This window comes from Pogona vitticeps, chromosome 3 (assembly GCF_051106095.1).
Source record: "Pogona vitticeps strain Pit_001003342236 chromosome 3, PviZW2.1, whole genome shotgun sequence".
Lineage (NCBI taxonomy): Eukaryota > Metazoa > Chordata > Lepidosauria > Squamata > Agamidae > Pogona > Pogona vitticeps.
Window position 1 is genome coordinate 120,940,775 of NC_135785.1, and position 22,693 is coordinate 120,963,467.

The 22,693-nt window shown below is 40.0% G+C and overlaps 1 protein-coding gene across 1 annotated transcript in view; it reads right to left on the reverse strand.

The window, feature by feature from the left end:
* UVSSA (UV stimulated scaffold protein A) overlaps positions 1-22,693 on the reverse strand; it is a 69,478-nt gene that overhangs the window by 34,744 nt on the left and 12,041 nt on the right. The window contains exon 8 of the mRNA XM_020797050.3: positions 14,168-14,273. Coding sequence (XP_020652709.3) covers positions 14,168-14,273 — 106 coding nt within the window. The remainder of the gene's footprint in view (positions 1-14,167; positions 14,274-22,693) is intronic.

A 22,693-nucleotide genomic window follows, 5' to 3' on the forward strand; every position in this document is an offset into this window, starting at 1 on the left:
GCACACTCATTTCTTCCAGAACAATCTATAGCTTCTCAGGATCCACAGAGTTAAAGAGTTTGCTGTAGTCAATAAAGTATGTATGGATCTTCTTTTGAAATGCTTTTATGTGCTCCATCAGCCAGCAGATATCTGCAATATGATTTCAAATCCCTCTTCCTTTTCAGAATCTAGGCTGAACAATTGGCTTTTCTTGCTCCATATAAGGTAAAAATATTTGCTGCAACACACTTTGAGCTTCACTTTGCTTACATGGAAAATCAGAGTAATGGTTCTGCAGTTACTGCATTCCTTGACATCTCCTTTCTTGGGGATTATCATGTATACTGAACATTTCCAGTTTGTACGCCATAATTTTGTTTCCTATAATTATTGGCATATTCTTATCGGGATTCTGACAGATTCAATCCCTGTGACTTGGAACAGTTCTATTGCTATTCCATCTACCCCAGTGATTTGTTTCTTCTTAGTGGTTTCAGAGAAGGCTTCACTTCCTTTTTTAGAACTGCAGGTTCTTGTCATAGGATTCCTCCTCAAAGGAGTTTGTCATTCTTATATCTATTTTGTATTGGTCTTCAGTATACTGTTTCCACCTTCTCTCTCTCTCTCTCTTTTTTTTTTGTCTTGGTCTGATGGTACGCTTCCCTGTTGGTCTTCCAGCATTTCTAATCTGGGCTTGGTTCTGCTTTATTTCCCACATTTCCATTCCACTCCTCAATAATTACCAACATGTCCTATTTAGTGTGTGATCAATTTTCTTTCAGATGTTCACTTTTCTTCTTCAGCATCTATATTTGGAGCATAGATTTGAATTACAGTTCTGCTGATAGGTTATCTAAGTCATATGACTGATATTATTCAGTCAGATCTTTCATTACAACCCCCAACTACTTATGGTTCATCTTACTTAAATACTTGAGCCACTCTATTTCTTCTGAGTTTTTCATTGCCATAGTAAAATAATTTGTAGTAGCCTGACTGAAAATATCCCATTCAAGTCCACTTTAGTTCACTCACACCAAATACAGCAATAGTTTAAAGTTCCATTTTTTACTATACAACTACCAATTTACCTTCATACTTCTCACACATTATGCTCCAACTGCATGTATCAATCAACCCTGGACTTTCCTTTCACCTTTGAGCAAAATGGCCACTAGATGTCCTTTTAACTAATCTAGTAGCATCATTAGCAACAGCTCTATTCATACTTGTCGTTTGTTCTTCCTCAGTAGAAGTCTCATCTTCCAGCAATATCTCATTTTATTTTCTCTTCATACAGTTTCCAAGGTATGAAATATTTAGTCGTTTACTATTGCTGCCTTCTGCGAAATACTAACAAAAGTTAGCTTGAGTGACACTGCTGTTGTCTCTGCAAGATCCTCCTCCAGTGAACTAATTGAACTACTGCTGCTACGCAGTGGATGCCTTTCAAGAGTTTCACTGCCCTCATCACCAGTAGAACTATCCATTCTTTTTGGCTGATGCAAGAGTTACTACTTCTGGAGAGCTTAGACACATCTTAGTCTGGTGTCTCTGCTTTGACCATTCTACCTTGGGTGACTCCACTATGAGTCCTAACTCATAATGGAGTCTAGCTCCCTGATGGCATTGCTCTCAGCTTAAACCCCTCACCATGATAAGGTGAACATCCAAGACCCAGGTACCTGCCCTCAATAACAGAATCTAAAAAAAACACATGAAAAGACAGAGAAGCTGGAGAAAAACATTACAAGGGAGTAACCCCTCATGGATTGCTGCCTTGTCGTGGCGAAGGGGCTTGAGTAACTCAGAGAAGCTATGGGCTATGCCATGCAGGGACACCCAAGACGGACAGGACATAGCGGAGAGTTCCGACTAAACGCAATCCACCTGGAGTAGGAAATGGCAAGCCACTCCAGTATCTTTGCCAAGAACGCCCCATGATCAGAAACAAAAGGCTAAAAGATATGATGCTGGAAGATGGGCCCCTCAGGTCGGAAGGCGTCCAACATGCTACTGAGGAAGAGTGGAGGACAAGTACAAGTAGCTCCAGAGCTAATGAAGTGGTTGGGCCAAAGCCGAAAGGACGCTCAGCTGTGGACGTGCCTGGAAGTGAAAGGAAAATCCAATGCTGCAAAGAAAAATACTGCATAGGAACCTGGAATGTAAGATCTATGAACGTTGGGAAGCTGGAGGTGGTCAAACAGGAGATGGCAAGAATAAACATCGACATCCTGGGCATCAGTGAACTAAAATGGACAGGAATGGGCGAATTCAGCTCAGATGATTATCATATCTACTATTGTGGGCAAGAATCCCCTAGAAGGAATGGAGTAGCCCTCATAGTCAACAAAAGAGTGGGAAAAGCTGTAATGGGATACAATCTCAAAAATGATAGAATGATGTCAATACGAATCCAAGGCAGACCATTCAACATCACAATAATCCAAGTTTATGCACCAACCAGCATTGCTGAGGAGACTGAAATTGAACAATTCTATGAAGATTTACAACACCTTCTAGAACTGACACCAAAGAAAGATGTTCTTCTCATTCTAGGGGACTGGAATGCTAAAGTAGGGAGCCAAGAGATAAAAGGAACAACAGGGAAGTTTGGCCTTGGAGTTCAGAACGAAGCAGGACAAAGGCTAATAGAGTTTTGTCAAGAGAATAAGCTGGTCATCACAAACACTCTTTTCCAACAACACAAGAGGCGACTCTATACATGGAAATCACCAGATGGGCAATATCGAAATCAGATTGATTATATTCTCTGCAGCCAAAGATGGAGAAGCTCTATACAGTCAGCAAAAACAAGACCTGGAGCTGACTGCGGTTCTGATCATCAGCTTCTCATAGCAAAATTCAAGCTTAGACTGAAGAGATTAGGAAAAACCACTGGGCCACTCAGGTATAATCTAAACCAAATCCCTTATGAATACACAGTGGAAGTAAAGAACAGATTTAAGGAACTAGATTTGGTGGACAGAGTGCCTGAAGAACTTTGGATAGAGGCTCGTAACATTGTCCAGGAGGCAGCAACGAAAACCATCCCAAAGAAAAGGAAATGCAAGAAAGCAAAGTGGCTGTCCAACGAGGCCTTAGAAATAGCAGAGAGGAGAAGGGAAGCAAAATGCAAGGGAGATAGGGAAAGTTACAGAAACTTGAATGCAGACTTCCAAAGAATAGCAAGGAGAGACAAGAGGGCCTTCTTAAATGAACAATGCAAAGAAATAGAGGAAGATAACAGAAAAGGAAAGACCAGAGATCTGTTCAGGAAAATTGGACATATTAGAGGAACATTTTGCGCAAAGATGAACATGATAAAAGACAAAAATGGGAGGGACCTAACAGAAGCAGAAGACGTCAAGAAGAGGTGGCAAGAATACACAGAGGAATTATATCAGAAAGATTTGGATATCCCGGACAACCCAGACAATGTAGTTGCTGACCTTGAGCCAGACATCCTGGAGAGCGAAGTCAAGTGGGCCTTAGAAAGCCTGGCTAACAACAAGGCCAGTGGAGGTGATGGCATTCCAGTTGAACTATTTAAAATCTTGAAAGATGATGCTGTTAAGGTGCTACATTCAATATGCCAGCAAGTTTGGAAAACTCAACAGTGGCCAGAGGATTGGAAAAGATCAGTCTACATCCCAATCCCAAAGAAAGGCAGTGCCAAAGAATGCTCCAACTACCGTACAATTACACTCATTTCACACGCTAGCAAGGTTATGCTCAAAATCCTACAAGGTAGGCTTCAGCAGTATGTGGACCGAGAACTCCCAGAAGTACAAGCTGGATTCCGAAGAGGCAGAGGAACTCAAGACCAAATTGCTAACTTGCGCTGGATTATGGAGAAAGCCAGAGAGTTCCAGAAAAATATCTACTTCTGCTTCATTGACTATGCAAAAGCCTTTGACTGTGTGGACCACAGCAAACTATGGCAAGTTCTTAAAGAAATGGGAGTGCCTGACCACTTTATCTGTCTCCTGAGAAACCTATATGTGGGACAGGAAGCAACAGTTAGAACTGGTCATGGAACAACTGAGTGGTTCAAAATTGGGAAAGGAGTACGGCAAGGCTGTATATTGTCCCCCAGCTTATTTAACTTATATGCAGAATACATCATGCGGAAGGCTGGACTGGAAGAAACCCAAGCCGGAATTAAGATTGCCGGAAGAAATATCAACAACCTCCGATATGCAGATGATACCACCCTGATGGCAGAAAGTGAGGAGGAATTAAAGAACCTTGTAATGAGAGTGAAAGAGAGTGCAAAAAACGGTCTGAAACTCAACATCAAAAAAACTAAGATCATGGCCACTGGTCCCATCACCTCCTGGGAAATAGAAGGGGAAGATATGGAGGCAGTGTCAAATTTTATCTTCCTGGGCTCCATGATCACTGCAGATGGAGACAGCAGCCCTGAAATTAAAAGGCGCCTTCTTCTTGGGAGGAAAGCGATGACAAATCTTGACAGCATCTTGAAAAGCAGAGACATCACCTTGCCAACAAAAGTCCGAATAGTCAAAGCTATGGTTTTTCCTGTCATGATGTATGGAAGTGAGAGCTGGACCATAAAGAAAGCAGACCGCCAAAGAATTGATGCCTTTGAATTGTGGTGCTGGAGGAGGCTCTTGAGAATCCCCTGGACTGCAAGGAGAACAAACCTATCAGTTCTAAAGGAAATCAACCCTGAATGCTCACTTGAAGGACAGATCCTGAAGCTGAGGCTCCAGTACTTTGGCCATCTCATGAGAAGAAAAGAGTCCTTGGAAAAAACCTTGATGTTAGGAAGGTGTGATGGCAAGAGGAGAAGGGGACGACCGAGGATGAGATGGCTGGACAGTGTCTGCGAAGCAACCAACATGAACCTGACACAACTCCGGGAGGCAGTAGAAGACAGGAGGGCCTGGCGTGCTCTGGTCCATGGGGTCACGAAGAGTCGGACACGACTAAACGACTAAACACACACAACCATGCCAATCTGTTGCAGAAAAACCAATAAAGGGTCTTGTGGCACATTAAAGACTACCACATTTTATTTTGCACAAGATTGCAGGCCACCCATGATGGATCTGATTAGCTGGGCTATAATTCACAAAATCTTCTGCCAAAGAAATTCGTCTTAAGCCCTATTCAGGAGTACAAAAACTGTTAAATCTGCAAGTGTGACCATGGAGAGAATTTCAGCCCCAAACCTGCCATTGTTCCCACAGGAAGGAGTGTCTGAAGAGGAAACCTTCTGCTAAACATGCAGTTTCTCTATGTGACTGAAAATCTTTAAAAATCAGGGTTTCCAATTCCATGGTTCCCAATTTCATGGGAAATTCTTCTGCTTCTTCTTTAGACTGTGTTCTCCAGACTAGGAACACAAGAGACAGACTCATGCCTTCAAATTAACCCTTGAATTCTTCACTAGGGAGTTAGTTTTAAGGTGTGTCAAGATCCTTTGTCCATCTTGGAGGGGGAAAAAATAAAAACTTCACATGAGTGGAAAAATGAAAAAAGGGAAGACAGTTAAGCAACAGATTAACTAATGTAGGAACAGGAAATAAATTCATAAACATAGCAAGAGTAAATGGCAAGATATATTGAGAATAATTTCTTTTTATATAACTGACGAAATCCATGGGCTCAAGATAGGATAAAGTATCTGCAAATGAGAATGTACTCCCTTTCTTACCTACTATATAATCAAACCTGAGCATTATTATTCTCATTCCCTACCAATTCTTCATATAGCATCTGATAAGTGATGGCCAGACTTCTACTGGTGTCACAAAGCAGAAGCTGGAACTGCACAACTGATGTGCACTGTCACGCTATCTCTCTGTCATGTGCACTGACACACCTACTATACAGTCAAAGGAGAATAATCAGTAACACAAATATTATGCCATTTGTAAGTTGAGTTAATTGACAGATGGCTGCAAAAGTGCTCAGGTTTCCAGCCAGCCTTTCCTGCAAAGCAAGACAACACACACAGATACGCAAACACAATTTTAGTGTTTAAATGTTTGTAGCTTTTCCAACTGATACTGAATTTTTCACAGCCACTAGGCGTGTTCAGTACCACTGGGATCTGGTTATCGGTTGTGTTATGGATTATTCCCTCATTTTTTAAAAAAACAAATCTTCTGAAACTGTGCTTCTACAAAGCTCAGGGTTCCCCCTAGGATGCAGATTTCTCCCTTTGCTTCTCAGTCACCTTCCTATGACTCCATAACATGGGGGGGGGGGGGGGGAAGGATGAATATTCTGTGCCTTGGAGAATTCTATATCATCATACAGTAGACACTGAAGTATGTAAAAGCAACCTATTTATAAAACCTATTTATTCACGTAACAGTTGTATGCCAGACTGCATTTAAATGATCATACTTCTACAAGAAAGGAAGACACGGATTATGTTATGGTTTGTTTCTTTGGCCATTAACTGTTCTACTGATGGCCACTTTGCTCTCTCCATTTCTGGTTTTTCATCTTTTTAGTCAGTTCCTGTTTAAGGATGGGTAGATGGAGATTATGATTCTGACATAACAAATAACAACTTAAATAAGAGTTCAAAAGGCAAAAATAAAATTCAGCTTCTATCTGTGGTTTGTAGCTGCATAACAAATGAGTTTGTTTCTGGGGATGCAAAAAAAAAAAAAAAAGAAGCCACAATTCAACAGACCATTATCTGGTCCACCCTATGTGCAAATCCAGGTCCTAAATTGTTACAAATGTTGTCTTTGTTTTTGTTCAGTCTAAAACGGGTGGGGAATGTGTGGCTCTCCATAACTGTTGTTTAGTCGTGTCCGACTCTTCATGATCCCATGGACCAGAACACGCCAGGCCCTCCTGTCTTCCACTCTCCAGAATTATTTGGCGACAACTCACAACAGTGCTAGGCCACATGGCCAGTAGGAAAGGATGACGGCAGTTTTAGCCTATCTGCGTCTGAAGGACTACACGGCCCTGTCCTCAAGTGCAGAACAAGTCTCATGGTCCTAATGCACAGCGACCACACTCAACCTGGAACAAATCAACTTAATCTTACTATCAATTTATAAAGAGGCAGTATAGAGCATTTTCATTGGTTCTTCCCCTCTATCTTATGTAAGACAGAGAGTAGTGTTACATACATACAAGGCATAAATTCTCTTTTCAAAACAGTATACATTTACACAGTTACCATTCTGCAATGATCAGGTGCAGGGGTAAATAAGGATTATACAAATGAGAGGTCATTAAAAAGCCTGGTAATGTTAATTTGGCATGACACCCCTTAATGGGTTATGTCTTCACACTTCAGTTGTCTAATCACCTAAATTCTTCTACAAATTTACATTTTATCTTATACACAGAAGATCCAATCAGCTGCATCCCTCTAATAACATCTACTTAAAACTCATTTCTGCCCAAGTTTTACAGTTATCATGTATACTTAAAATTATTTGTATAACTTTTAATCTTAGTGCAAAGAATTAAGAAACAATCACAAAAAATTCTAAATACACATTTTAAAAAACCTATTTCTTCTAAACTGTAAGAAGAAAATCCAGAAGCTTTTGCCATTTCCTCTGCACATCTTTGATTTTAATAATGAATGTAAATGCCATTAAACCTGCAGTCTAAATTTTCATTGCTTCTTGAAGTACAGAAGTATTGGAACCAACCGAAAATGTTGAAGCATATTATGAGAGAAGAATGTTTCATAACCTTGGCTAAAAGCTGTAAACTGTTTTTGAGGGAAAGAACACTTAAAAAGAATTTGGTAAATTCTCCTTAAGTGCTTTTCGTTAACAACAACACAAAGCCAAAAGGTACCTACTACTTAGTTTCTCTATTTCCCAGACCTGGCATTGCTAATACCCTTCTTACTACTCCATCTAATCTTTACTTTTGCTTCCTTTATCCATTCTATTAAACACAGCTATATTATTCATCTCTTCAGTGACAGTTTTCAACATTTCATCACAAAGGGAAAACTATTTTTGTGGTGCTGCAGTTGTGAAGTTTGGGATGTGTTAATACAGGGGCCATAAACTTTTGTACAGAATACTCCAATCACTGAAGCAACCCACTTCTAAAAATCTGTTTTATTCCTTTTTCCCAACAAAGAGACCCAAGGTAGCATTTTAAACAATTAAGGCAACTAAAACTGCTAAATAAAAATCATTTACAAGAATTTAAAAATAACTTTCAACTCCCCCACACTAAAATGCCTTCCTTAGCAGCCAGTTACTTATTAAAAGCCTATCTAAAAAGAAAGGCCTTTGCTTGCCACCACAGGGGCCGCAGAAATGGTGCTAGCCTGGTCTCTCATGTAAGGGAGGTCCATGGTTTGGGAACTCCCATGAGAAAGACTTTTTCTGGCATCCTTGCCAAGAAAGACTGTGGAACAAATTACCTTGGAAGTGACACAGTCTCCTGTGACGGAGCCCTCCCCCATTTTACCCAGCAACAACAGAAGTAAGAAGACTGGCTGGAAGAAGGCTGGAGGAGAATCAATCCAGAGGAGCCAGCAGGAGGTATATAAAGAAGAGCTCAAGAGGAGGAAGGGGGAGAAGAGTTAAATGGTATCTAAAGAAGGGAGGTTGGGTTTTTAAGAATGGACTGAATATGGCATGCTAGATTGTATCTAAAGAAGAGAGGTTGAATGTTTGAAGCACGACATGGGACACAGTGTAACCTGAAGTTGAAGTCTGTTTAATGTCACAAGCTGTTGTAATTACCGTGTTTCCCTGAAAATAAGACAGGGTCTTATATTAATTGTTGCTCCAAAAACACAGTAGGGCTTATTTTCAGGGGATGTTTCATTTTTTTCCCATGTACAAATTCAATATAGTCATGTTATCTTCTGGTTGCTGCACAATGCTGCACAATGGTGGAGGGCAGGGTTTCACTTACCAGGGGCTTATTTTTGGGGTAGGGCTTATATTATGATCATCCTGAAAAATTCATACTAGGGCTTATTTTCAGGTTAGGTCTTATTTTGGGGGAAACGGTAATAAAGATCAAATTGTTGTGTTCTAAACTTACAACCACTTGGGCTCCTATATTTTAGGCTTAAGGCAAGCCTGGTATAAGTGAGGGCTGTTTAAAGGTGATTAGCCAAGTAAGGCTGGTCACATCTCCTTTTGGGTTTTTTTTTTAAATAGAGGTGATATGCCAAAAATGCTTTAAGTATGGATTTCTTGCACCGCCAGGGATTTGAATGATGCCAATTGTTCAGTCTTTCAAAAGTCAACATGTATTTAGCTCAGGATAACTTTGCAAGTACTCACAGCCATGTCTGGTACAAAAGGACAGACTATCAGACATGTATTGTATCTTACTACTACTACCACACCCCCTGGAAAGTGGCTCTGCTTCATTAAATGGACTAATGGAGATACAGCATCTATGTGGAGCAGCACACACACATTTTGAAACAACTAATTTACATGCAGAGATGCCTTTTATACTCTTTGATCTATTGTAATTTGTATTAGATACAGTGCTTAGAAAAGTTGATTGATTTCTAAATGCAAAACCAGATATTATTAGAATTATAAATGCAATAATTAACAAAAAAAAAGAATGGAAAAAGTCTACTTTACAATTATTGCTAAACCATAAAAACAAGCACCATGGAGACTGACGTCCAAAATGCATGATGTCTTGGTTTTTTTTAAAAAAACATAGTTGTGTTGCAACACATCAGGACTACATCTGATGAACAGCAACTATTCCAGGGTATAGTACTTGGAATTGAAAACAGAATTAATCCCAGAAATTTCAAAGGACCGCCTTAAAAACTCTTCCTTTTATATAGTAACATTTGATCAAAAATGAAATACTGCTTTAGGAATTATGGAAACGTTTTTAAATCTCCAAGAAAGACATTTATTTAATTACTTTGCTATCTAAGGACTGTTTGTTGAATAAAGAATGAACAAAAATATTGTGTGGTTTGTTCACTCTCTGCAATATTAACTACCATGAGTGATCATGAGAGAAAGAAAGGTCTCTGTATGGAAAGAGATTCAATTAAATTATAAGCAATATGGGTTATTTTTAAATTCAATAGTAGCAGCAGTAGTAACAGTTTAGCAGCAGCACTCAGGTATCTGTTGAAATATATGTAGTTGTATTGTGTCCCCTTATTCCCAGCTCTAGCACATAGCCTAGAACTGAACCAGAACCTTAGCAAAGCTCTAAAAACAGAGAAGGGCTGATAAGTGTAAAGGTAAAAATGAAAAAGAGAAAGTTACAAATGTCACTGTTAAATTATGACTGTAAGCTGTAACTGATTAATTGATGTCATTAATCAATGGATGCCATTGCACACCTTCAAATATATCCCTTAATTTAGCAGTGTGGAACTCCATACATACAAATTATAAACTTTTCATGGGCCTCTTTTCCTGCTTTTTCCTAAATGTATTGATTTCATAAAAAGTAAAATTAAGGAGTTATATTTCCTTCATTTTTGTACAAAAAGTCTAAACACTTGTTTTCCTTTCAATGATAAACTATTGCTGCTTTTCTTTTAAAGGAAACCTCAGACAAGTAGCACTACTCAATTAAAACAAATGTTACTGTAACTCTAGGTTGAGGTGGGTGACCCCAGAGGGTTCAAGGCCCATTTTTCAAATTTGCCAGCAGCCTACGGGCCACATTCCTGATGGGTGAGGCTAAAGGGACTAATTTGCATATATCCTAGAGGACTCCCTAGAAACCTCAAAAAAGAAAGTGTGCATTGTTTCATTCTTTCAAATAAGGTAAGGAATCTTGCACAACTGAAGAATTCCTCACTGAAGTATTCCAGTAGCATACCCTAAATTGATAGGAAAGAGGATTATAGTGAGCATCCTAAAAATTTCCCCTTTAAAATATAAACTAATTCACTCAGATCAATTGGTTGAAAAAGAAACCAACAGAAAGTTTTTAACACGTCTTTATAGAGTCTTCTATACATGGGGTTTATACAGGGTTAAATATGAAAACTTACTGGGACACACTAAATACAATGGACTTTTATATAACAGAACTTCCGGTTTTGAGCATCACAGTTTAAGGGCATCAGCAATAAACTGAACAGTGGCACTGGCTAACAGAGGCTGATCTACCAGGGAGGCTTTTCCTTCAGTAGATGATAGGAATTAATGATCCTTGGGAACTCTTTCAGTTCTGCTATTTGATCATTCTGTACCACAGTTCTGAATAAAGTAACCACGCAAGTGTTTTCCTTAAAATGCTTTGATTTGCTTATGTCTTTTTTCCTGTTCCCCTTTTAAAATCATTTAATCGTTTTCTAGTGTTATGATTTGTTTCATGAATTTTTAAATGTTTTAATCTATGTACCCATCTTCCCTCACTTCCATTTCTGAAACCACCCTGAGTCCCTGAATTGGGAAAAGGGCAAGATATATATGAAATACATAAATGATAAACATACTAAAAGTGTGCAGTACAAACTTTCCTAAAGGAAAACAAGCAGAAAACTTAGGGTATTCCTGCACATAGTAATGAAACATTGTGGGTTGTGCAGCAACCTTGAAACTGGGGTTAAATTTAATTTCAGCTTATTGTTTTAAAATCCCTTTTTAATTAGCTGCAAAACCCCCAGGCTGTATCACTGAGGTAATTAACAAACATTTTAGATTTTCTGTAGCTGGAATTAAAACAGAACAGCAAATTCTGTTTTCTCTAGGCCAGTATCCTATCGATCTTCTGTTGAATGGAAATTTTTGTTGCCATAATACAACAAAATAACACTGTCTGCAGAAGCAGTGCAATTCACAAGGCTGGATTTTCTGAATGGAGATCTGTGTCTGTGTAATAGCAATGCTTGTGCAACCGATGTGCTACTGGATGATTATGCTGGCAAGACTTTCTGTTCAATATCCCGCCCTACAACTGTTCATTTTAGGCAAAGAGTTAAATAAACAGAATGCTAAGAATCATTAATACACTTACACTTTTAAATTGTACAGTAGCACCCCCTTATTCACAGGATCACTATTATCTGCGGTTTTCACTACTCATGGGGTAAGGCTTGGAGTCAATTCCCAGCTGATATGGGGGTCCTACTGTAGTTCCATGCTGATTTTGATTAGCTGTTACAATGTGCACCAAAGAGCTATACTTAGCCATGCTTCACAGTGGAATTAATTCCTTGGTTTTGACAGACTGAGATATGAAGAATTCATCCTAAGTGAAAAGCCCCTGGCAAATTTGGTACCAATATTAGTGCAAGAGACAGGAGTTACTCTGGCTTTTGAATCTCATTAGCCAGCCCATTCAACAAATTACAGTTTCGCTCACCAAGTGACAATTTGGCTCTCAAACTCAATAGTACAATAGCTGAAGTCAAACCCTAATAGGAGAAGTGCTAACAGAGTATGTACACATGCATGTAGGCATCCTTCAATCTCAAGAGACTATGGTAACGTGCTCTAAATAGAGCAGTGGTCGCTAACCTTTCTGAGACTGCGAACCAAACCGGTTAAGCCTCTGAGGAAGGCGGGCCACTCCCTGTGCTCTTGGGAGCATGCACACACTCTCTCTGGTGCGTGTGCGAAGTGGTGGGGGAGAGCGCGTGTGCCAGTGCCAAAATGAGTGCTCCCATACCCCTACACGCATGCTCAGGAGCACCTGCATGCCCGCCCACTTACCCCTTCGCATGGGTGCTTGGGCACATGTATGGGGGGGAGCACTCAGTGTGCTGGCACATGCACGCGTGCGCAAAGCAGCTGTGGTGAGGGAAGTGCATGCAGGTGATGTGGGAGGTCTGTCTCCACGGCCCGGTCCAACTCAGGCCACAGACCGGCACCAGGCCACGGACCGGGGGTTGACGACCTCTGGAATAGAGGTCTTGGAACAGTGTCTAGTGTGGCTGAGAAGGCCAATTCGAGAATGACAATCCCTTTCACACTGAAGACAAATACAATCTGTCCCCTGTCCAGCTCCCTGCTTTTGCTGGTTTCAGGACTGCCTCTTTGCCTCGGCAATGCATGCATATTCATACTCAAAACGTGAATATAGAGGATCAGATTCTTAAGTCACTGTGACTATTTCTGTTTGTGTAGATGCATGATGACAAACAGCAGAAGACTGTAGGCAATAGCACTGCCACAGTGCACCCACATGGAAAGCCTTGTCCTTCTACAATATTGTTAAAAGGTTAAAGGTTCCCCTTGACAATTTTTGTCCAGTCGTGTTTGACTCTGGGGGCGGTGCTCATCCCTGTTTCCAAGCCATAGAGCCAGCGTTTGTCCAAAGACAATCTTCCATGGTCACATGGCCAGTGCGACTTAGACATGGAACGCTGTTACCTTCCCACCGAAGTGGTCCCCATTTATCTACTTGCATTCGCATGCTTTCGAACCGCTAGGTAACAATATTGTTACCATTCCTAAAAAAGAAATGGAGGGGAGCAGTTTCTGTTTCACTTACTAGGGTTTCAGCAAGTACAGCAGTGTTGTGAAATGTGAACCAAGAAACCTAATGACAGAATGCCAAAAGTGTAATTATTTCCTGATTAGACCATTTTCTTCAGCCATAATATATGAAAGCTGAGAAGATTTTTAACCCCAGACACTTTACACATTTAATAACTGGGAGTAAACATAGGTAACAGTGGCCTTGTATACATAGGGATGCACTCCAAAAAAGCATTTAGATTTAGGAATGGGGTAAAGTAATTAAATAAAGCTGTAAGAATAGTTTCTTCTAAAGCAGGCTCTTGGCCAGGCTTATAAAACTGGTTTTATGCTCCTATTTTCTAAACCCTGGTTTACCATTTCCCAAAGGTTGGGGGCATCATCTGCAAAAAGTAGTACAATTCTAATTTATTCTATCATGTTATCACCATTTGTACTAAGTAACAGATATTCATTCTAGTCTATGAATTGTTCTTTTTTTACTGTGCATGGCTACCTATATACCTCTGTATATACATGCACAGCAACTTCTTTACTCAAGGTTACATCAAAATATGAGTGGATAAAACAAGTCACTGACCCAACTTGTCTCCTAGAGAATATTTGTTTTTTTTTAAGTCTTGCTCCTTCCCTACCTACGTAATGATTCCCTCACAGCAGTCAGAAAGATTACCCACACCACTGATCATTTTATTACCTCATAATGGCTGTTTATTTGCTTTACTGCAGCAGTAACATCCAGAATTTTCACAGCTGGACAAACTCACCGTATTCCTTTCGGAGGTGATCAGGAATGTGTGGCTCATAGCCTTCCTTCTCAGGCACTTCTACAAAGTCATCGTCGTCGTCATCATCATCATTTGTAGCTTTTACCTATCAAGAAAACTCAAATGCATCACAGGTGCATATCTAGTATACAGTGCTGAATGTCCCACACAGGCAGCTATGTATTTAGTAACTTAAGAACTGGCATTCCATTTATCTCTAACTCTAAGCCCCAAATTATATATAAAACAATGATTTACCAAGTAAAACAACATTTGCAGGTATACTGTATAATCTTCACCAGGATGTGGAATGGATGACATTCTTCCTTTTATCTTAAATTTACTTGTATTTTCTATTTTTTAAAGGTACATAACAAAATATCTTCAATAAATCAAACAGCACTGACAAACTTGAACCTTCTGCATAACGGCATCATTTTTGTATAATAACTTTGTCACAACAATAGGGAAAAACAGTAGTAATAACTTACTTCCACATGCTTATATTTGGTTACAAAAATGACTGGAGCTATCAGGGCTTGAAGATACAAACAGCAAACAAATAAAAGTGAAAGCTAAATAGTATGACCATGGTATCTGTGGAGGATTGGTTCCAAGCCTCCTGTCCTCCATGGATAATACTTAACCTTATACACAACATGGTCAGTTCTGGTGAATGCACCCTGGAAATACGTATATACGGAGATATTATTTAGTATTTTCAGGCGGTGGAGAAGTGAATCAGCAGATAGCAATATTGTGGATTGGGGGGGTCCTACTATACACATTTGGCTGATTCACAGAACTAAACCCAAATATCACTACATCGTTGCTCCTACTAAAAATTTTCATTTGACCTGCAAAGCTTTCCAGTAACTTTCTGGGCCTATTTTGATTTTAAGATTTCCCTTGACTCTTTCTGTCAGTTCTTTAATTTTTGTGTGCAGGATGTTATCTGCTTCTAGTATTCCAAAGTATTTATGATTTTCATCACTTAAGAGTGATCTTATAATGTTGTCATTTTAAACTCTATTCCATCTAGTTTTTGGATCCTGCCACAGTGCATAGACAGTGCTGCACATCTGTCAATTACAAATTTCATTTGAATATCTTCATTAAATATTCTCGCAGTGCTTAGCAGTGATTCTATCTCAGTGGAACTTTTTGCATAGTTTTAGGTCATCCGTGTATAACAGATTGATTTTTCCTGCTTGTTCTGAAATATAGTAGCTCAATCCATTTTCATTTAAAAATACTGACATGGGGATTAGTGAGATGTTAAACAGCAGTGGCAACAAAGAATCCACCTGCCCTCAAGGAGATACTCATTAGGCCCATTAGAAAGAAACCTAGTTTGGCGGCGGACAAAATTGGCAACTATAGGCCCGTCGCCAATGTTTCTTTCATGAGCAAAGTGGTCGAGAGGGTGGTGGCTGACCAGCTTCAGGCACACTTGGACGAAACAGATGCCCTGGATGCGTTTCAGTCGGGCTTCAGGCTGCGCCACGGTACAGAGACGGCATTGGTCGCCCTGTACGATGACCTGTTGAGGGAAGCCGATAGGGGTAAAATGTCTCTGTTGGTCCTCCTCGACATCTCAGCGGCCTTTGATACCGTTGACCACGGTATCCTCCTGGGGAGGCTCTCTGAGCTGGGAATCGGTGGCCTGGCGCTTGCCTGGCTCCGTTCCTTCTTGGAGGATCTCCCCCAGAGAGTGCAGCTTGGGGAGAGTGTCTCGGCCCCGAGGAGTCTCAATTGCGGGGTTCCACAGGGGTCGATTATCTCCCCAATGCTGTTTAACATCTATATGAGGCCGCTGGGTGGGGTCATCAGGGGGTGTGGGGCCTCGTGTCTTCAGTACGCTGATGACACCCAGCTCTACATCTCCTTCTCACCAACTGCAGGAGATGCCATTCTGTCCCTCCAGCGCTGCCTGGAGGCCGTACTGCAATGGATGCAGGAAAACGGGCTGAACCCGAACCCGGACAAGACGGAGGTACTGAGGGTGGGCGCCCCCACAGTAGGCGGTTTGGGAATCTCTCTTTTGGGGGGGCGACTCTTGCTACCATGAGTGGGGTTCGCAGTCGGGGTTCCATCTAGACCCAACACTCACTATGGAGACTCAGGTGGCATCGGTGGTCCGCACCGCCTTTTTTCACCGTCCTCAGATAGCCCAGCTGCGACCCTATCTCGATGTTGGGGTGCTCACTACCTTGGTCCATGCGCTCGTAATCTCAACATTAGACCACTGTAACGCGCTCTACGTGGGGCTACCTTTGAGGCTGATGCGGAAACTCCAAGTGGTGCAGAATGCAGCAGCCAGACTTCTTAGTGGTGTGAGAAAATTCCAACACATCACACCCACTCTGGCCGCATTGCACTGGCTGCCCATTCGGTTCTACATTGACTTCAAAGTGTTGATGCTTACGTATAAAGCCCTAAACGGTTTAGGGCCTCGATATTTGACGGAACGCCTTCTCCCACCAAGAACTACCCGGGTCACTCAATCGAGTCAGGAGGTGAGGCTGAGGAGCCTTACACCGAGGGAGGCCTGAAAGGAAAAAATAAGAAATCGTGCCTTCTCGGCAGTGGCTCCTCGCCTCTGGAACAACTTGCCTCCAGAGATTCGTGAGGCCCCGTCGCTGGGTATTTTCAAGACCAATCTAAAAACATGGATGTATAAGCAGGACTTCCCTCCAGATAACAATTACATTTTCTCCCCTTCTTTACCTATTATGTGCTATTTTTTGCCATCTTGAAGAATTTGCTTATTGTTTCTTTATTGTTTAATTGTCTACTTTGTATATTTTTATTTTTTGTTATATGTATTTAAGTCTGCATTTTTATCTGTCTGGAAGCCGCCTAGAGTGGTCATTTCGACCAGACAGGCGGGGTATAAACAAACAAACACTGAAACAGCAATAGTGTTTGACCATTTAAAATGCATCACTTGCACTGTTCTAAAGGCAAACTTTGAAAAAGTGAAATGCTATTTTGAAGAAAAAATTCCCAAGTTTCCCCTCGTTTGATTTTATATGGACTCCTAGAGAACTGGGGTTTAAAATGTATTTTACAAAAAGAGCCCCAGCTAAAACTAATGTCTTTAGTGCAAGAGGCTGATGTGAAACTGAGCATCAACATCCGTGCACTCTTGCAGGGTCTCCAACTTTGAAACCCTCACAAAGCTCGACTAAGAAGAAAAATAGTAAGATGCAAATTCACTTTGTTTAGGCACAATCCATGAGCTGCACATTTAAGCACTATAGGAAGCATTAATCATTGGCAACTGTAATTTTTGTTATCAGTCCAACACTAATCAAAGGGGAAACCTGTCACCAGCACTGACCTGTGAAACGTCCCAATTATACTCTTTGGAAATGACAGGAGCACTTAACTTCCTCACTGAGTAAATGACGACAATCAATCACGTTTGAATAACAATGAGCCACGGAGCTGAAAATTATTTTTTGTATAGAATATACCCAGGAATTTATGAAAGGTGAAAAGCAACCCAAGGTTTTAGGGCCATTATAGCTTTCAGCTAGTACAGTGCATATCAAACACTAAACAGAATTTATGTGTTTTAATTTTCTAAAAGGTAGATGTGGACTTGGTGCTACAATGCATAACATATAATGCCAGATTTTAAATATGAGGGTCGTTTTCATAAAATATTATGCATATTGTCTGCAGCCTTGAATTCACTGAAGATTTTTAAAAAATTCTTATTTCCTTTAAAAATATTTAACTACTTAGCTAACTGGCAGGAATTAAATCCTCAGTTCCCAGATATAAAGAGACTCGTTTTCAAATTACTCTATAAAACCATGTTTCCCTTCATCTGTAAACAAAGGCAGCTGCTTATAAAATCCATGTAGCAAGAAGGGGCACTAAATGACTACTTATCAAAATTGCATTTTTTAAAAACACCCTATCATTTCTGCTTGCAAGATTGAGTCCCCCACCCCCAAGTTAAATACCAGCACTATATTAGCCAGAAAATCATTGTGCCTAGGATTCCAGCCTAAAACACCAACTTCATGCCAATAATACCAGGTTGCAATTTCAACCTACTAAATCACAGCACACTTTCAACTAATCCAAAGCTACAGGTCTGACTCTCCACATAAACAGGTATATACTTGGCAACAATTTCTGAATGCGGTTATATCAACATGAACCGCCACTTTAAAAACATGAGAAAATCACTTCATGAGAAGTGATACATAATCCCACTCAACTAATCTACTCTGCTGAGGCACAATCCAGCTTCAATCTGTATACCACTTGGCGGATTAAGAATGTCATGCATTATACCTGATGTGCAGGCAAACACACATCAGAATTGCTCATGTGGCCATCAATTTTGTGTATCTACACTGCAGGAAATCTAAATATGCTCCTCCATCTTGATGAAACTAGTCACATTTTTAAAAAATGTGACCAAAACGAAACATACTGATAATCAATTCAAGTGCTTTTTTCTTGTAAATCTACACTCACATATAACCCCATATAAGTGGTAGTTTAAAAATAATAGCAGTTGATGCCGTAGCTCATACTTGTCTATAGAAGACATAATTTGGTCACTTAAATTTTTCAGATTTTAAAGAGAAATCTACATATATTCCTGCCCTGCTACAAGAGAAAACAAGACACTTCAGCTGAAGGAAAAACTGTTTTTATAACTGTTTCATTAATGTGCAATAAAACTAGGATGATGAACTTCAGTATATGCTGAAGTTCTATCTGGTAAGAGACATTTGTGTAACCATGTAGAAAGCAACCAATACACAGAGATGCATTGTTCCTGGTACCAAAGTGAGTTTACCTGCACCACGACTAGTTGCCACTGATAGCTCTTTATTCCATCAATTTATCCAATTCCCTTTTAAAGTTATTCAAACTGCCAGTCATTCACAAACTTCAGTATCACATCACTAACTCCTAGGACTGCATGAAATGGTAAAAACATTGAAAATAGTTTTCTGTATACATTATTTAGATTAACCTTTCTATCTTCCCAAGTATTCTGTCTAATACTGATTATAAAATACAATGAAGAATATTGCAGTTCTCAAAACTTGCTTTTTATTTCTCGAGATGCATCTGTTAACAGCAACTCTGACCTGATATTCCAATCCTGGAGCTTTTTGTCCCTCCCAGCATGATACAGTGTGTAACGGCCTATTAAAATCTTCAGAATTACAGTGGTGCCCCACTTGACGATTACCTCGTTATATGGCGAAATTGCTTCACGACGACATTTTTGCGATCGCTATTGCGATCACAAAATGATGTTTCAAAGGGCTTTTTTCGCTTGACGATGGTTGGTTCCCTGCTTCAGGAACTGATTTTTCGCTTAACGATGATCAGAAAACAAAATGACCACCCGCTGTGCAAAATGGCTCCCCACTTTGCTTTAGGAGGGCTTTTTCGCTTTACCGGCACCGGAAAATGGCTGCCCTATGGAGGATCTTCGCTGGACGATGAGGTATTCCACCTATTAGAACGCATTAACCAGTTTTTAATGCATTCTAATGGGTTTTTTACTTTCGCTTAACAACAATTTCTTTGTACAAGCGATTTTGCTGGAACTGATTATCGTTGTCAAGCGAGCCACCACTGTATTTTTAATAGCTTCCTTGAGTGATGCTGATTCCTTTAGAACAGGGGTCCCCAACCAGTGGTCCGTGGCCTAGTCAGGACTGGGCTGCAGACACATATCTCCCCCCCGCGCACCCCCCACGAATGTGTGCATGCACAATCAGTCCCCCCGCGAGTGCCGCCGCAGTCATGCATGCGAGCATGCTCCATCCTCCTGCAGGTGCAGCACACCCCCGAGCGTGCCACGCCCCCAACCGGTCCATAGTTTGGAAAAGGCTGGGGACCACTGCTTTAGAGTGATAATCCTAGCTACTGGCCCTCTGCAACTTTTTATACACAAAGTCAAGCCTTACCTTGCTCTCTGAAAGTACACACCTTTTGAAAATAGAAATGTCAATGAACCCACGATTACTGGAGGCCAAACTATTACAACACATTAAAGACTAAAAGTTTTATTTCAGTGTGGGCTTTTGTGGATGAAAATCCAACTCAAAACCTCACACTTAAATAAAAGTGTTAGTCTTTATAGTGCTACAATATTTTCTTTTTCTTCCCCTTGTCTTCTTGCAACATGCTGAGAAAGATTAAGACAACAACTTCTTTGGAGATTTTTGGTTGAGAAGTCAATTTTGGCAAGAAGACTTCTAGAGATAAATGCAGGAAGAAAGGGGCAGGCAGTGGAAACAAAAGTGAAACTGTACGAGCAGAACAGCTTAAAAGACTGGATACCTTTTCAGAACACTCTTCCATGTCTGAGGTCTACAAAGATTAAGTCTACATGTTAAATTTCTCATGCTGACATGCCTTATTTAATTTTTGTTTTGCTTTTAAAAATTCAGTAAAAAAACAAACTGGATCTTAAAAATATCTATATCTAAAATTGTTCGCTATATTTCCAAAAAAATCTCATTTGCTTGCTAAAAAATTAGCCCAAATCCCATTACTTACTATACTAAATTGCACTAGAGTAGGCCCACTGAATTAATGGGGGAGGACCATCGGGAGGACTGCCCCTTAACTGCAGTTTCTTAGCATAGTAAATTGTATTTAGAATAGGCACATTTTAATCAATGGAACTTATGGAGGAGTTGACCCACTAAATCCCCAATAATTCAGTGGGCCTACTCTAGTGTTATCTGCTACACTAAGCAACAAGATGGCATTTACTGTTGAAGGACTGAAAATCCACTATGCAGTGTCATTTTAGTTAAATGAAACACTTCAGTGTCTGGAGTTTATGATTGCCCAGAGTAAGGTCAGAAATTCTCTAAGTATTCAGTGCCCTCACAAATATTTGCTCCAGTTAGCTTAGGTAACTAAAATAATCATTTTTCTAATATAAGTCTGAATGATTTTCAAAATAAACCAGTTTTTAAAATTTATACTGCAGGACTTCTAGAAGCAGTTTTGTAAAATATGCAAATGTATTAGTGATGCCGTTAAAAAGAATGTGTATGATTAAATCACATTTTTCTGAGTATCGATCTAAATTGTGATATAAATCATGATGTGATCAATTTGACTGCAATCAAATCTACTGTGCTGCCGATATACAAAATGCACATACCTGTCAATAAACAAGTTGCAGAGTAAAAACACTCAGAATAACATGTAAATGTCTGAAGATTTTTAGTTTAGGGGAAAAAACATGTAAGGAATGTTGACAGGACTTAAATTATTATGCTGAGCAGAGAAAATATTTCTTCCCTTTTCCACAAAGAACTGAATAGCGCGAGAGAAGGATAGACTAAGTTATTGCTTCTTCTGGCTTCTAGTCATGGCTGCAATCCATGAACTCTGAGGCCTGAATATTAGATTCAGACTCTGAATGCCTCTGTATATCATTTGTACATGGTGGGAAATCCTCACAACCTGTTTGTGAGCTTCTCCCAGGTGCCGCTGTTTGGCCATTGAAAAAAACACACGTACAGGACTAGACAGGCCTTTGGTCTGATCCAGCAGGCTTCTTATCTTTATCAAATAATTAGAATCTGGCAGTTGTTCTGATCAAAATCCACTAGGTTGACTATTCAAATCTGAACAAGAATGAAAAACAAGTCAGCAGTAAGTAATACAGGACTTGAAATGTCATTTCCCACTACACTGGCCACTCTGTAAGTTAGCAGACAACTGCTTCAAATGAAAATACATTTGCCTTTGCATACTATGCAGCAGTGCTTTCCAAAATTCCATAGTCTAGCTAAAACAACACATCCTACTTAACCTGTCAGCATAGCTTCACTTTTTAATATAACTTATTTTCTTGAGAGTCTGCTAAATGTTATCAGAATGTTAGATCCCATTATGTATTTTCACTGTGTTGCACTTTCCAGAGTGCTTCCACTCAGATGAATATACTGCCTCCTCTAATCTCACTCTAGCTCCCTCTCTTGCAGTGACTATGTTCTTCACATCTTGCTACCACAAGCAAAAGCATTCCACAATCAAAGTAAGATCAGCCTTTTATTTTCCAACCATGAAAGGATAGCAGTGATAGTGTAAGTAGTACAGGTTAAAGCACCCTTAAAAACAACAATATCTATTCACTAAATAAGGGGTTTTTAAAGAATTTTGACAAGATAGCTTGTTCTGCTACCTTGGTCACTTTTTATTGCCTTTGCCATCCCAAGTAATTACTTTTACTCAGATACAATTGTGTGGCAGGCTCAGATTCTTGTCCTGTAACGTGATGTAAGGTATTCTCAGATAAGTGAACTCTAAACTTCATTTGTCTTTCAGCAGGCTTGATGACTATGCATTTAAAAACCCATTCTGTCTTATAAACTAAAAATTAAATGTACTCAGCTGTGATGGTCATCATTGCATCTGCTATTTATATGCTAATACCCTCACTGGAAGATCTTGCAAATTATTCCATCATACCAATATTTCATGTGCATCTACTCACGGTCAACTAAA